This window comes from Penaeus japonicus, unplaced genomic scaffold, assembly GCF_977035675.1.
Source record: "Penaeus japonicus unplaced genomic scaffold, GWHDUDI00000001_assembly GWHDUDI00000002, whole genome shotgun sequence".
Taxonomy (NCBI): Eukaryota; Metazoa; Arthropoda; class Malacostraca; order Decapoda; family Penaeidae; genus Penaeus; species Penaeus japonicus.
Genome location: NW_028234404.1, coordinates 36,147,982 through 36,162,981, shown reverse-complemented (window position 1 = coordinate 36,162,981; position 15,000 = coordinate 36,147,982). Strand labels below are relative to the sequence as shown.

The 15,000-nt window shown below is 48.5% G+C and overlaps 1 protein-coding gene across 1 annotated transcript in view; it reads right to left on the bottom strand.

The window, feature by feature from the left end:
- Positions 1-15,000, bottom strand: part of LOC122259633 (Lipophorin receptor 1) — a gene marked incomplete in the record, with an annotated part of 583,594 nt that overhangs the window by 10,029 nt on the left and 558,565 nt on the right. Inside the window, 2 exon segments of the mRNA XM_086550094.1 lie at positions 298-489; positions 1,812-1,948. Coding sequence (XP_086406220.1) covers positions 298-489; positions 1,812-1,948 — 329 coding nt within the window.

The window sequence follows — 15,000 nt, the reverse complement described above, 5'->3', positions numbered from 1 at the left end:
TCTCTACTGAATGCAGTCTCTATCAACTTATCTCTCACTATGTCGTAATAGAGATATGCACCTCGGAGAAAACAACGATACTACTGTCTTGCTACGTCTCTCTACAACGAGCTGGAAAAACAGCACCGTCTAGATAACAAACTATGATGCTACCAGTCACCTCCAATACAAGGTCTCCTAGCTTATCACACAGAGGAATCTATTGTTTTTTCTTTCCTAGCCGAATGTGAAACTTCAAGGGAACTTAAAAAAAGTTGAATGTGAAAGGAAGACACACCCAAACCTCCTCATACTTACATCCTCAGGTGATGCAACCCCATACTGTTGGTGCTGGTATCGTGGCTGGCCGGAATTCCTCGGGCAACTGGTGCGCTGCTGTCCCGCGAGGTGGAAGCCATCCTCGGTTGTGGTCTTCTTGTACACAGGGTTGTCGAAGTTCATGCTGTGCACTGAGCGTTTCCGGAAGTAACGGTATATCATGTAGGCCATCTGAAAATTTAAAGGGGTTGATATAAAACACTTTTTGATATGTACATGAATATGTGTGTAAATGTGCATGGGTACGCTTTACTTTTCTATAAAGTGCAAACAATTTTTGGCTAATTCATCTAGGTAGTGACATTTTTTTGTGTGTTTTTGCATGTATGTATATGTGTTTGTGTCTGTTTGCATGTATGTGTGTGTGTGTGTGTGTGTGTGTGTGTGTGTGTGTGTGTGTGTGTGTGTGTGTGTGTGTGTGTGTGTGTGTGTGTGTGTGTGTGTGTGTGTGTGTGTGTGTGTGTGTGTGTGTGTGTGTGTGTGTGTGTGTGTGTGTGTGTGTGTGTGTGTGTGTGTGTGTGTGTGTGTGTGTGTGGTGTGTGCGTGTGTGCGTGTGTGTGTGTGTGTGTGTGTGTGTGTGTGTGTGTGTGTGTGTGTGTGTGTGTGTGTGTGTGTGAGTGTGTGTATAAAGTAAGTCCACTGTCTATTTTAAGGCTAATATATTCATTAACTAATGTCATCAGGAAGCTCCTTTTACAAAAAACCTATACTAATGACAAAGAAAAGAGGCTTTAGAGACGTGTACACTGTACATCCTGCCTATCTATATCCCACGTATTCTGGTTACTGTAATCAGCTTCTTCCAACCATTAGGGGGGTTATTGGGTTTATCTCCGATGTCCCTGTAATGCTCAGGCAGGGTTAGGTGGTGCCATGTCCAATTTATATGATCAAATATAGCCCCATACACACGCGCGCGCGCGCACACACACGCACACGCACACACAACCTTTGATAGTGGAGCGTATGTCGCCAGGCTTAAAAAAAAAAAAAAAAAAAAAAAAGAATTAACTGCGTCAGAGACATCAAACGTGAGCACCAGCAGGCTTTTCATCAGAAGCCTTCACTTGAATCAACTTCCCTTGCTTGCGCGGCCCAGGAGATCCACCCATCTTCAAAACGACCCACAATTGTTCAATCATGAAAGAGAGACACCTCCTTTGAAGTGGAATGTATTTACCTCGATCGCATATCCTCCTGATCTCCCCCCCCCCTCCCGGAATTTTAAAAGTTCCAGGAATAGCTCATAACCCGCAGAAACGGACCATCGTTACCCCTATTCATGAAGCATGAAGGGCACCAATAAATCCGCAAATGAACCCAATAATCCCGAAATGAACCATCCATCCGCTGAGTATTCTCTCCCCCTCTCCTCTTTCTTCTTCTTCTTCTTTTCCCCTTGCCCTTTCCCTCCCCCTTTTCCTTTTCTTCTTCTTCCTCTCCCTCCTCCCCTTCTCTCCCCGTCCTCTCCAAATTCCCTCCCCCCAACTCACCGCCGAGGCCACGCAGAGGACGCCGATGGCGGCCAAGATGGCGGCGACGGCGACGTTGCCGCTCTCGGTCTCCGCCGGGAGGTCCTTCTTCGGGGAGAAGTCCACTATCATCGGGGCCAGGGTGCTGCGGATCTCATCTGGAAGGGCAAGGGAGGACGTTAGTCATGGGATACTTTTACTCTTAAAGCTACAAGGGCTACTGTTACTCGTGCTATTTTTGATGGTGATGATACTATAAATGAAAGCGAGGATAATCGTAGATACGGCTCCGATAACGGAAATGATTACGGTGACGGTGATGGACATGATGACATATGTACTTACGATGATGGTGATGGCGGTGATAATATTACATATACACATAATTCAAGTTCCGGTTTATCCATTATGCCGTTCGTATCTTTCATACAAGGCCAGGAAACTTGTTCTTGAGGATACACTGCCATTCTTTTTACATACGTAAATTCGCACAAAAAAGTGAAGAAAAACAACAATTTAAAATAAAAATAAAGGGCCCATCAAGATTCGGAGTGTCAACATAGTTGGCTCGCGTATTGCCTTCATAAGTACTTCAGTAAACTACATATAAATACTTTCTCTGTCATGACGAGTATAACCTACATATGCGTCATGCATCATTACTTCCTTGCACGTGTCTCGAAGCCAAAAACTGTTTTCTCAAGGTCAAACTGAAGCCATTTTCGCGCAGAGCGAAAGGGGGAAAATAATAAGGGAAAAATGGCGGACTTCAGAAACACGGTTTATGATCATCATATATACATCTTTTTAATTTTTAATTTCAATTCTATTCCTACGGAAAAGTGTTCAAATAAACACATGAAAATACACTAACAAAACTAACTGAACTAATGTAAAAAAAAAATATATATATATATATATATATAATTACAACACAAACAACAAAGTGCAGCAAATGTAAACAACCCCACCCCCACCCCCACCCCGCCTTCTTCACCCTCCCTCCCTCCCCGTTGGCACCAAGCATGGTCAGCTCGAGAAGGTGCCAAAGAATACTTGAAAGCGAAGCCTCAGAGCTCCCCCTCCCCTCCCCCGTTCTCCTCCTCCCCCCTTTCCCCTTCCTTCTTCCCCACTCCCATCCTTTTCATTTATCCTTCCCTCATCCTTTATCCTCCCCATTCTTTTCCTTCTCCTATACCCCCCCTCCCCTTCACCACCACCATTACCTTCTTTTCTTCCACCACTGCTGCCACCACCATCCACCCTACCCCCACCCCCCACCTCTCTCGATGCCCTCCAATTTATGCTGCCAAGAATCCTCGAACAAACTTCATACGTGTACACACACACACACACACACACACACACACACACACACACACACACACACACACACACATATATAAATGCAAGTCCACGATGACGCATATATAGTCTACGGATAGTGGGAAAGGGGGAATGGAAGAGGTGTGGGGAGGAAGAGGGAAGAGGAGGAGGAGGAGGAGGAGGAGGAGGAGGAGGAAGAAGAGGACGGGAGGTGGAGGTGGAAAAGGAAGAGAAAGGAGGAGGAGGAGGAAGCACTGGGGGAGAGAGGAGGGAAGAGAAGGTAAGAGGAAGGGTATGGAAGATGAGGGAGGTTGATGAAGAGAGGAGGAGGAGGAGGAGGAGGAGGAGGAGGAGGAGGAGGAGGAAGAGGTGAGAGAGAGAAATGGGAAACGACCGGTGATGGAAGAGAGGCCTGACAAAAAATTGAAAAGTAGAGAAAAATAACGAAGGAGAAAACAACCGACCCCCCCCCCCTTAAAAAAAAGAGGAAACAGAAGTCCCAAAGAATTAAAAAAAAGAGAGAGAATCAAAAAGAAAAACAAAGAGTTACAGAGAGCACGAAGAGTTGTCGACATAACGGGCGGCGACGAATCCGACGAATCGGCCGTCCGCGCGACAGGAGAACGACTGATAGCGCCGTTGATAACACCGATAAGAGCGGGATAGCATGTCCGTGGGAGAGGAGGACATGAGTGCGTTGGGAAACTCACTTCATGGCGGTTTTTGTCGTCGTCTGTTTGTATGAATGGACGCCCGGGAAACGGTAGTCACTGCACCTACACAGACAGATACTGATATAGATTGCCGTATGGGAAAACACACACACACACACACACACACACACACACACACACACACACACATACACACACAGATACACACACACACACACACACACACACACACACACACACACACACACACACACACACACACACACACACACACACACACACACACACACACACACACACACACACACACACACACACACACACACACACACACACACACACACGCACAAACACGAGAGAACAGTGCACTTAACCTCGAAAAATAATGACCATTGCCAAACAAGACAAACAAACAATCCAATTGCAGACTCATATTTGCGGCCTCATTAACAGTCGTCATTTTCGTATTTACTTAACTAATCACTCGCATTCGGTTGCTTGGTCCTTTCCCTCGTTTTCTCTCGATATTTTCTTGATTTATATCGGCCGGATTATTTACGGTCGCTGTCTCTGTCTGTCTCTCTGTCTGACTATCTGTCTGTCTCTCTCACTCTCTTTCTCCCTCCCTCTCTCCCTTCCTACCTCCCTACCTCCTTTCCATTCACCCTCTATGCCTCCTCCCCCCCTCTCACCCTCCTTCCCATTCACCCTCCCTCCCTCCCTCCCTGTCTTTATTCTTGCTCTGTATCTCTCCTTTTCTTCCACCAACATCGGAGCCTCCCCACGTTTGTTTTCGCGGCAGAATGTCAGAGTCTCCTCCTTTGTATTGCCCGGCACGGAAAGATCATGCGAAGGCCTTCCTCGCGCGTGTACTGCGTGCTAATGCGGGGAGGAGAGGGGGAGGGGAGGGGAGGAGAGGGGGAGGGGAGGGGAGGGGAGGGGGGAGAGGAGGGGAGGGGAGAAGGAGAGGGGAGGGGAGGGGAGAAGGAGAGGAGAGGAGAGGAGAAGAGACGAGACTGGAGGGGAGGCGAGGAGAAGACGTGAGGGGAGGTGAAAGGGAGATAGGAGAAGGAGATAGAAGAGGAGAAGGAGATAGAAGAGGAGAGGAGAGAAGAGGACGGGAGAGGAGAGGAGAGGAGAGAGCAATGTTGCAACCGATGCCATAATGAATTCATATGAGTGCATTAAACACTTATATGGGGGAAAAATAGCAATTATATTAGCTACTTCTCTCTCTCTCTCTCTCTCTCTCTCTCTCTCTCTCTCTCTCTCTCTCTCTCTCTCTCACACACACACACACACACAGAAAGAAGGAGAGAAAGGGAGAAAGAGAAGGAGGGAAGGAGGGAGAGAGAGAGAGAGAAAGAGAATGAGAGAGAGATTGAGTGTGTGTGTATCGGAAAGAGCTCACTTTTCTATACCTTTATTTTAGCTCGAGTTCACCATCAGCTTACTCGTGTACTGAGCTCACCCACTCAAAACTTCTTCCCTTCCCCTCTCCCTCTCTCTCTTTTCCCTCACCTTGTCCCTCCCCCCTTACCCCCATCCCCCTACCCCTACCCTAGCCCCTCTCCCTACCCCTACCCCTTTTCGTTACCCGAGAACGTTGCGAAAACAAGATCCCTATATACTTCTAGCGCAGGTGTACTCTTCTAACAATTCCTCGCGTTTTATTGAAATTCCTCTCTCTCTCTCTCTCTCTCTCTCTCTCTCTCTCTCTCTCTCTCTCTCTCTCTCTTTCTCTTTTAATCTCCGCCTTTGTCTATCTCTCTCTCTCTTTCTTTCTCACCGTCTCCCCCCCCACTCCCTCCTCCTCCCGCCCACTTTCTCCATACACCGCTCCCTCCCCACACTCCCCTTTCCTCCAACCTCCCTCTCCCCCCACTCCCCTCCGTACCTCCATCCTCCCTCTCCCCACACCCCACTCCCCTCCATACCTCCATCCGCCCTCTCCACACTCCCTCCCCACCCCCCGCCCCCATCCCATCTGGAAACCAGCCCCGGCGAACCCCGGCGAGCGCGTGAGTCAACCAACTCCCGGAAGTGTTTTCATTCCCGCCCGCAACCCGGGGTCTTCCAGCCCCTCTTCCGCTTGACAGGATCACTCGCTTCACTCGCCTAATTGCCGAAACACTCGCATAACTCGCCACGTCTACTCGCCGACTCGCTCCATCTACTCGTCGACTCGCACACATGCTTATTAGCTCAACTCGCTCCACCCACTCGTCGACTCGCACACTTGCTCATTCTTTTCGTCTACTCGCCGACTCGGAGTAATCTTCATAAAATTATAATGGGGGAGTAATCTTGCGCGCGCGTGTGTGTTTATTTCCTTCCTTGATCCCAAAGGGTATGGGAGAGGAGGAGGAGGAGGATGAGGAGGAATAGGAAAGTAAGGAGGGGGAGAGGTGGAGAGAAGGAGGAGGAAAATATGGAGGGGGAGAGGAGAATAATGAGGAGGAGAGGAGGAGGAGAGGGAAGAATGTAAGGAAGGGGAGGAGAAAATGAAGAAGGATCAGGAGATTCCAACAACTTACCTACTTACCCCCCCCACCCCCCACCCCCACACCTACACTTCCCATTTGATTGAGAATCGCATTAGATACTAATTATATCCTATAGGCCTAATCAGAGCATCCTCAGTACACATGCACTTTCACCCACTCCGTAAAGGTGATTCTGAAGCAGTGTTGCCAGATAGCGATGACTGGACAACCTTTGACGTTGTGTTGCGCCAGCCACTTACTGCTGCTTCGCCCACTATTGTGCCTGTCTGTCTGTCTGTCTGTGTGGCTGTGTGTCTGCCTGTCTGTCTGTGTGTCTGTGTGTCTGTCTGTGTGTCTGTCTGTGTGTCTGTCTACCTGTGTGTCTGTCTGTGTCTTGTCCAGTCCTGTTCTGTTCTGTCCTGTCCTGTTTGTGTGTTTGTTTGTCGGTGTGTATGTATATGTGTGTGTGTGTGTGTGTGTGTGTGTGTGTGTGTGTGTGTGTGTGTGTGTGTGTGTGTGTGTGTGTGTGTGTGTGTGTGTGTGTGTGTGTGTGCGTGTGTGTAACTGTAAATGTGTCCTTCAATCAGACCCCATCACAGGACCCCCTTCCACCAACCTTACTCCAACCCAACCCACACCCCCCACCCCCACCCCTCACCCCTCACCCCCAACCTACCTTCTCTTCCTCTTCCCCACCAGTACCCACCTAGCGGTCCGCCAACCCACCCATCCTCACCCACCCATCCTCACCCATCTCAACCCACCCACCCCTACCCACCTTTACCTACCCTTACCCACCCCCGACCCCCCAACCCACCGACCTACCCCTTTTGGCACCACCTGGAGCGATGCTGTGGCACGCGTGGGCTGGCCAGCATGATGCGCAGTCGACCCCGCTTCTGACATCACAACCTCGTGCGTGCGTGCGTTGGTGCGAGCGAGTGAGTGAGTGAGTGAGTGAGTGAGTGAGTGAGTCTGGCTTCTTTCCTCGAATTCGCTTATCGGTTTATTCATTTATTTATCTCTTTGTGTGTTTATCGCTTTCGGAAATACGGACTTCGATAGAGGAATGGATGGATGGAAATTGTTTATATGGATGGATGGTTGGATGGATGGAAATTGTTTATATGGATGGATGGATGGATGGAAATTGTTTATATGGATGGATGGATGTGGTTGGATGAATGGATGGATAGAAGGATGGAAATTGCTTATATGGATGGATATATCAAATTAATAGAGAGGGAGATAGATAGATTGACTGATATATTATGATTAAAAATACTAAAATACTGGGAACGAACGTAACACAATAGCCAAGAGAAAACAGATATAGATGAAGATTAGATATAGATATAGAAAAAGATAATTAGACATTGAAAAGGATAAATAGATAGATATGGGAAAAGATAGCTAGACAGATATAGGAAAAGATGGCTAGCTAGATATCCGAAAAGACAGCTAGATAGATAAATATACAAAAAGATGGACATTTAGATCAATATCTAGAGAGAGAGAGAGAGAGAGTGAGACCGGGGAGGAGAAAGAGAAAGAGAAAGAGAGAGAGGGGAGGGGAGAGGAGAGAGGAGAGGAGAGAGAGAGTGAGAGAGAGACCGGGGAGGAGAAAGAGAAAGAGAGAGAGAGAGACGAGAAAGAGAGAGATAAAAAAAAAAGAAAGAAAGGAAGCAAGAAGAAATGGAAGGCGAGAAACGTCACTATCCGGACGCGTGCAGGCAGCTGACCGAAGATTTCCTGGTCTGAGGTCTCGTCTCGTCCTGTCTCGGATGGAAGGAAACACGTGCGGATGAGCAACGTTGCACGAGAGGGAGAAGAAGGGGGAGAGGGAGGGAGAGGGAGGGAGGGAGGGAGAGAGGGAGAGAGGGAGGGAGGGAGAGAGAGGGAGGGAGGGAGAGAGGGAGAGAGTGGGAGGGAGTGAGAGTGAGAGGGAGGGAGGGAGAGTGAGAGGGAGGGAGGGATGGAGGGAGATGGGGAGGGAGAGAGAGAGAGAGAGAGAGAGAGAGAGAGAGAGAGAGAGAGAGAGAGAGAGAGAGAGAGAGAGAGAGAGAGAGAGAGAGAGAGAGAGAGAGAGAGAGGAGGGGGAGGGTTGGATGGTTGGATGGTAGGATGGTAGGAGGGAAGAAGGGAGAAGAGGAGAGAAATAGAGAAAGAGAAAGATAGAGAGAATAAAAAGAGAGCCAGACACCTGAAGGAACCGAAGGCAAGGAGAGACAAACGGAGCACCCTCCAACACCCCTCAATCTCCTCCTTCCTCCCTCCCTCCCTCACGCGAGTCCAGACGACGAAGGACCTTGCAGAAAGAACGCGAGCGACACCGCGGGGCCGCCCTCGCCACACCCTCGCCGCTTCCTTGATCGGTCGCTCATCTAATCCCCGTGCAGGAAATGTCGCGCTCCTTTCACAAAGACACGATTTACTTCGGTCAATCAATCAGTCGGTAAATAAATAAATAGATGGATGGGTGGGTGGATGTACACTCTCCCTGGACGCACCTTTCCAGTTGAAAAAATAAACAAACAAGCAAAACAAAACTGGCTGTCATGTTAAAGTAAATGAAAGATCTTACCATACATTAATTATATGAAAAGGGTTATCATTCTCTCTCTCTCTCTCTCTCTCTCTCTCTCACTCTCTCTCTCTCTCTCTCTCACTCTCTCTCTCTCTCTCTAATACACAACAAAACATTTCAACAATTTCCCCAAAAGATTCCCTTTTCCTTTTATCTTGGAAAAAAACAAACGTTTTAATGATAAGCCTCATCCTCCGTCTGTGTATGTACGCGTGTGTGTGTATGTGTGTGTGTACATATGCAAGAGTGTATGCATGTACGTCCCGCAGATACGAAAATGTCACCCCAGCCTTCCTGTGACGCACATCCTCTCGTCGGAAATCGTAGAAAATCGTAGAAATTCGTTTGAAAAGATAGAAGGAGCTACTGTGTACGTGACGTCGATGAGGAGATGTGCACTCAGTACGTACCGAAGGGTTGCGTGCAAGATCTTTTATAACCATCTTCGTTTTGCTGTGAGATCCGTTTTCAAGAATGGAGGGGGGGGGGGGTTGTGGTACTGTACGTTGTGTGTGTGTGTCTGTCAGTCTGTCTGTCTTTCTTCCTTCCGATCTCATATATTCTTTATTTTCTTCTCTTCTCTTCTCTTCTCTCTCTCTTTCCCCTACCTATCCACTTCTCTCCCCCCTCCCCCTGTCACTCCACTCCCCCCCTCCCTCTACCTCCCACCCTCTCTCCATCCGCATGACATTTTCCAGCTAAGCAACAGCTCCCTCCCCCTTCCCCTCCCTCTCCGCCTCCCCCAACCTAACCCAGAGCGATTAGCTTGGCTTCCCCACCTATTGCCTCTGATGAACTGACTCGGGGCTTCAACGCGACTGTTCGTGTATTCCTTCCTTGATGTATCGGGGGAGGGGGGGATTAAAAAAATATATATTCTTCATCTTCGTCTATTACTTTCTCACGCACATATACACGTACGCACACACACGTGAGGAGATGCATTCGTATGTACGGATACGGGGAGACATACACGTACGTACGTATATACACACACACAACGAATCCACGCTCTTAGCCGCTTTCCTCAACTCGTTTGAATATAATGAGGAAATGTGCGTCACGCCCAAACATCAGCAGAACAACCGAGGATTTAAGACACATCCCGAAGCTGGATCACACACAAAGAAAACAAAAAACAACAAAAAAGACGCCCAAAAAACATTTCCAAACGCGAACGAACCCAGAGAAGTCATAGGCAGCACTCGTCCCTTAGGCCATGCTCAAGAATCAAGTCTTGGGAGACCGAAAGACCACGGAGGGTGATAGAACAGAATGATAAAAAGAGGAGGGAGGGTGGAGTAGATGGCAACAGAGTAAGAGGAGGGAGGGTGGAGTAGATGGCAACAGAGTACAAGGAGGGAGCGTGGAGTAACAGCTGCCGTGGAGTGGGCCCTGGCGTTCACACCTGGAGTAACACCATGTTGGGACACCCGCCCGCTAGGTGGACCGCATCGTCTGCATGTGCACAGGCGGCGCACACATGCACACGCGCGTACACACGCACACACACACGCACATGTACTAATGTATGCATTCATACATGTACATGTACATGTACACGTACACGTTCACGTACACACACACGTACATATATTGAGACAAATTCACACATGCGCATGGATGGAGGCACGCAGATGAATATATAGATAAACATTCACATCTCAGCAGACAGACAGACACATACCTCTTCCAACCAATGAGTCATCCAGAGAGAAACATGTTAAACGTATACAAACGTACATAATCTCTCTCTCTCTCTCTCTCTCTCTCTCTCTCTCTCTCTCTCTCTCTCTCTCTCTCTCTCTCTCTCTCTCTCTCTCTCTCTCTCCAACAAAGAAAAGGACAATCTGATTAGAAATAACACAAACCGAACATAACAAACACAAACCGATTACAACAGCAACACCAAATAAATCAGAACAAAGACAAACTCACCAGAACAAAGAATCGGTCCGAGCAAAGAAAATAAGAAATAAGAAATAACCACAACAAACACAGCCAAATTCACCAGAAAAAGAAGCCCCACAAACGAACCAGAACAAACACAAATTGACCAGAGCAAAGATCCCCTGATCAAAACAAAGACAATTTTAGTCGTGTGTTTGGCGCTTCTCCGCCTCGCTTACAGAACTGCGCGATAAGAAGCAACAGGTAGAGAGAGAGAGAGAGAGAGAGAGAGAGAGAGAGAGAGAGAGAGAGAGAGAGAGAGAGAGAGAGAGAGAGAGAGAGAGAGAGAGAGAGGAGAGAGGAGAAGGGCGAGGAGAGAACGAGTGATTCGAGAGAGAGAGAGAGAGAGAGAGAGAGAGAGAAACGTAGTGACTCACCGGAATCCTGTTTAGGATTTCCAACAGAGAACTGAGCGTTCGCACACAAGGAGAACACGGCATGATTCCAACTCTATTCACAGGTCTGACAGTCGTCGCACACGGAAGGGAGACCAAAACAACCCTACCGCGAAACTCTATATCACAGTCCTTCAGTCGCAGACGAGCGCTGTACAACCCTACGCGACGGCTGCCAACTACACACTAGTCAGGAAACCAGACTCGAGCTCCAACATCTCTCCCTTACCTCCTCCCTACCCCCTACCCCCATCCTCTCTCCCACCTCCCTCATCTCCCCTTCCCCTACCCCACACCCTCCCCCGTTCCCACCCCCCGCCACGCGCTAGCTGTCGAGCCGCAATCTCTTTCTCTCATTCTCATTCTTTCTATTTCTCCCTCTCTCTCTCTCTCTCTCTCTCTCTCTCTCTCTCTCTCTCTCTCTCTCTCTTTCCATCCCTCTGTTTCTCTTTCCATCCCACTCTTACCCTGCCTCTCTTCCCTTCTCTTGTCATGCCACTGTTTCTCTTTCCACCCCACTCTTACCCTCTCTCTTTCACTCGCTTTTCATCCCTCTGTTTCTCCCACCCCCCCTTCTCTCTCTCTCATTCTCTCATTCTCTCTCTCTCTCTCTCGCCTGCGCGCACTCACTCGGCGACTTCCTCGTTGAGGCAAAAGGAATTGTATTAACTTTCTGCTCGAGTCTTGTTCCTAAGGTTACGGAGAAGGAAAGTGAGGGGGGGAGGGGGGAAGAGGAGGAGGAGGAGGAGGAGGAGGAGGAGGAGGAGGAGGAGGAGGAGGAGGATGAAGAAGCAAAGAGGAGAAGGGGGAGAGGGAGAAGGAAGGAGGGGGAGAGGGAGAGGGAAGGAGGAGGAAGAGGGGGAGAGGGAAATAGGCGGTGGAGGAGGAAGGGTAGGGGAGATGGGGTGGATGAAGAAGACGAAGAAGAAGAAGTAGGAGAGATTAAGGATATGGGATTAGGAGAGTTGCCAGGTGACGACTTTCCGGAACAAATTCCCCCCCCCCCCACACACACACACAACTTTCTTTACCCCTTCCCCGTGCTCCCCCCTTCCCCCTAAACCCCTCCCTCTCTTCCCATTTCCCAACAAACAAACAAACAAACAAACAAAGAGGAAATCGGACAGCGATGCCTTCCTTCCGTCACAAGACACGTGTCCTTCACCACATCCTACAGTGAATTAACATGTATTACATAACGCCTCGACTGGGGAGAGATGGGGCGGATGGAGACATGGAGGAGGATGAAGAGGAGGAGGAGGAGGAGGAGGAGGAGGAGGAGGATGAAGAGGAGGAGGAGGAGGGAGAGGAAGACGAAGGAAGAGAGATAGGAGGACATAGGATGAAGAGGAGAGAGGAGGGAAGGAAGACGACGCAAGAAGAGAAGATAATAGACGAAGAAGAGAAGATAGAGGAAGACGAGGAAGAGAAGATTGAGGAAGACGAGGAAGAGAAGATAGAGGAAGACGAGGAAGAGAAGATAGAGGAGGAGGAATAGGTGGAGAAGGAGGAACAGAGGGAAGAAGTGGAAGAGGTGGAGGTGGTTAAAGAGGAGGAGGAGGAGGAACAGGGAGAAGAACTGGAGGAGGTGGATGTGGTTAAAGAGGAGGAGGAGGAATAGAGGGAAGAAGTGGAGGAGGTGGAGGTGGTTAAAGAGGAGGAGGAGGAGGAATATGTGGAGGAGGAGGAATAGAGGGAAGAAGTGGAGGAGATGGAGGTGGTTCAAAAGGAGGAGGAGGAGGAATGGGTGGAGGAGGGAGAGGAGAAAGTAAGGGAGGAAGAGGGAGAAGAGGTGGAGGAGGTGGATGAATAGGTGGAGGAGTGAATTAGAGGAGGTGGGGAAGATAGAGGAAGTGGAGGTGGAGGAGGAGAAAGAGTAGGAGAATGAGAAATAAAAGATGACGATGATGAAACAGAGCAAAAAAGAAAGAAAAGAATGTGTAGGGAATGTGGAAGATGATGAATGAAGCAAAAGTAGTAGTAGTAGTAGTAGTAGTAGTAGTAGTAGTAGTAGTAGTAGTAGAAGACGACGACAAAGAGGAAGAAGAAGAAGAGGACGAGCGTGTGAAGAGACACACTGAAAACGGACGGAAAAGAGATACCCTCAGAAGAGGAAAAAAAAAAAACAACCAACTATAAGACCACTTCTTATCACGCTGATTGGCTCCTGATAAGATCCTGATAACCAATATGGTGCCCAAAATCCCCTTTTCTAATATCCACCTCTCTCTCTCTCTCTCTCTCTCTCTCTCTCTCTCTCTCTCTCTCTCTCCCGCTCTCACTGTCTATCTATCTCATTCTCTCTCTCTCTCTCTCACCTTTCTTATTTACATTCCTCGTCCCTCCCCGTTCCAAAAGAGCGAAGACGATCGCCATAAAATAATTATCTTATCAAGACAAAATTACTTGAAGAAGATGACGATGCAGATGATGTAATGCATGGAGACAGTTATGGCGCGGTAGAAGAGAGGAATTTGTCGTAAATATTGCGTGTTGCTCTTTTTTTCTGCAGTTGATTGCAACGGTGTGAACGGGTGGGTAGGGTAGGGTAGGGTAGGGGTGGGGGGTTGGGGGGTAGGCATACTTCCGTTGATTGAAGTATTGGGAAAGAAGGAGGGATGAAAGAGAAAGAGAAGGAGAAGACGAAGGAGAAGGAGAAGGAGAAGGAGAAGGAGAAGGAGAGAGAGAGAGAGAGAGAGAGAGAGAGAGAGAGAGAGAGAGAGAGAGAGAGAGAGAGCAGGGGAGAGAGGGAGAGAGGGAGAAGGCGAGAAGTCGAAAGAGAGAGAGAAGGAGGGAGTGAGGGGATGAGGGAAAGATGAGCGAGAGGGCTGGAGAAAGAAGGGGAGAGAGAGAAAGAGAGAGGAGAGAGAGAGTGAGAAAGAGAGCGCGGAGAGAGAGAGAGAGAAGAGAGAGAGAGAAAGAGAGCGAAACAAAAGAGAGAAAGAGAGGTGAGAGAAAGAGACAGGTGAGAGAGAAAGAGAAAGAGAGAGAGAGATGAGAAAAGAGTGAGAAGAGACGAGAGGGAGAGAGAGAAAGAGAGAGAAGAGAGAGGAGAGAGGAGAGAGGAGATTGAGAGAGAGGAGAGATAGACGAGAGAAAGAGCGTTGCCGAGAGAGAGAGAGAGAGAGAGAGAGAGGGGGGGAGAGAGAGGGAGTGAGAGAGAGAAAGCGTTGCCGAGAGAGAAAGAGAAAGGGAGAGAGAAGGAGAAAGAGCGAAGAGAGCGCAAGGTCAAACGAAGAACCATCAAAGCAAAGGGAAAAGACCAGATAACGACCACAAACAACGACCACACACAAGTAGTCACACCTTATAAAGACCTTTCACGTATTAACCGGAAATTCACGTACTCGATTGGGATCAAATTAAGATAAAAAAGAAGAAAAAACAAGGACAACGAAATAAAGAAACGGGAGGATGAATATGACAAGGGGGGAGGGATAGAGAGCCAATGAGAAACCATAAAAAAAGTTTTAGAAGAAGAAATAGAAAAAGAAAAAAGAAAAAAGAAAATAAAGGGAAAAAAATAATCAACTGCCCATCAAAAGGATCCAAGTCCGTTTCTCTCTCTCTCTCTCTCTCTCTCTCTCTCTCTCTCTCTCTCTCCCATCCTTTCTCTCTTTCTCTCACTCTCACTCCCACTCTCTCTCTCTATCTCTCTTCCGGCTTGTCTACTTATCTACATCCACGTCTACGAGTCACTTCCGGCGATAAGCCGTTCGATAAAAGGTCCCCCCTTCTCCCACCCCCCACCCCCGTCCCCTTCAACCCCCAAAAGGCCTCACCGTATCAATT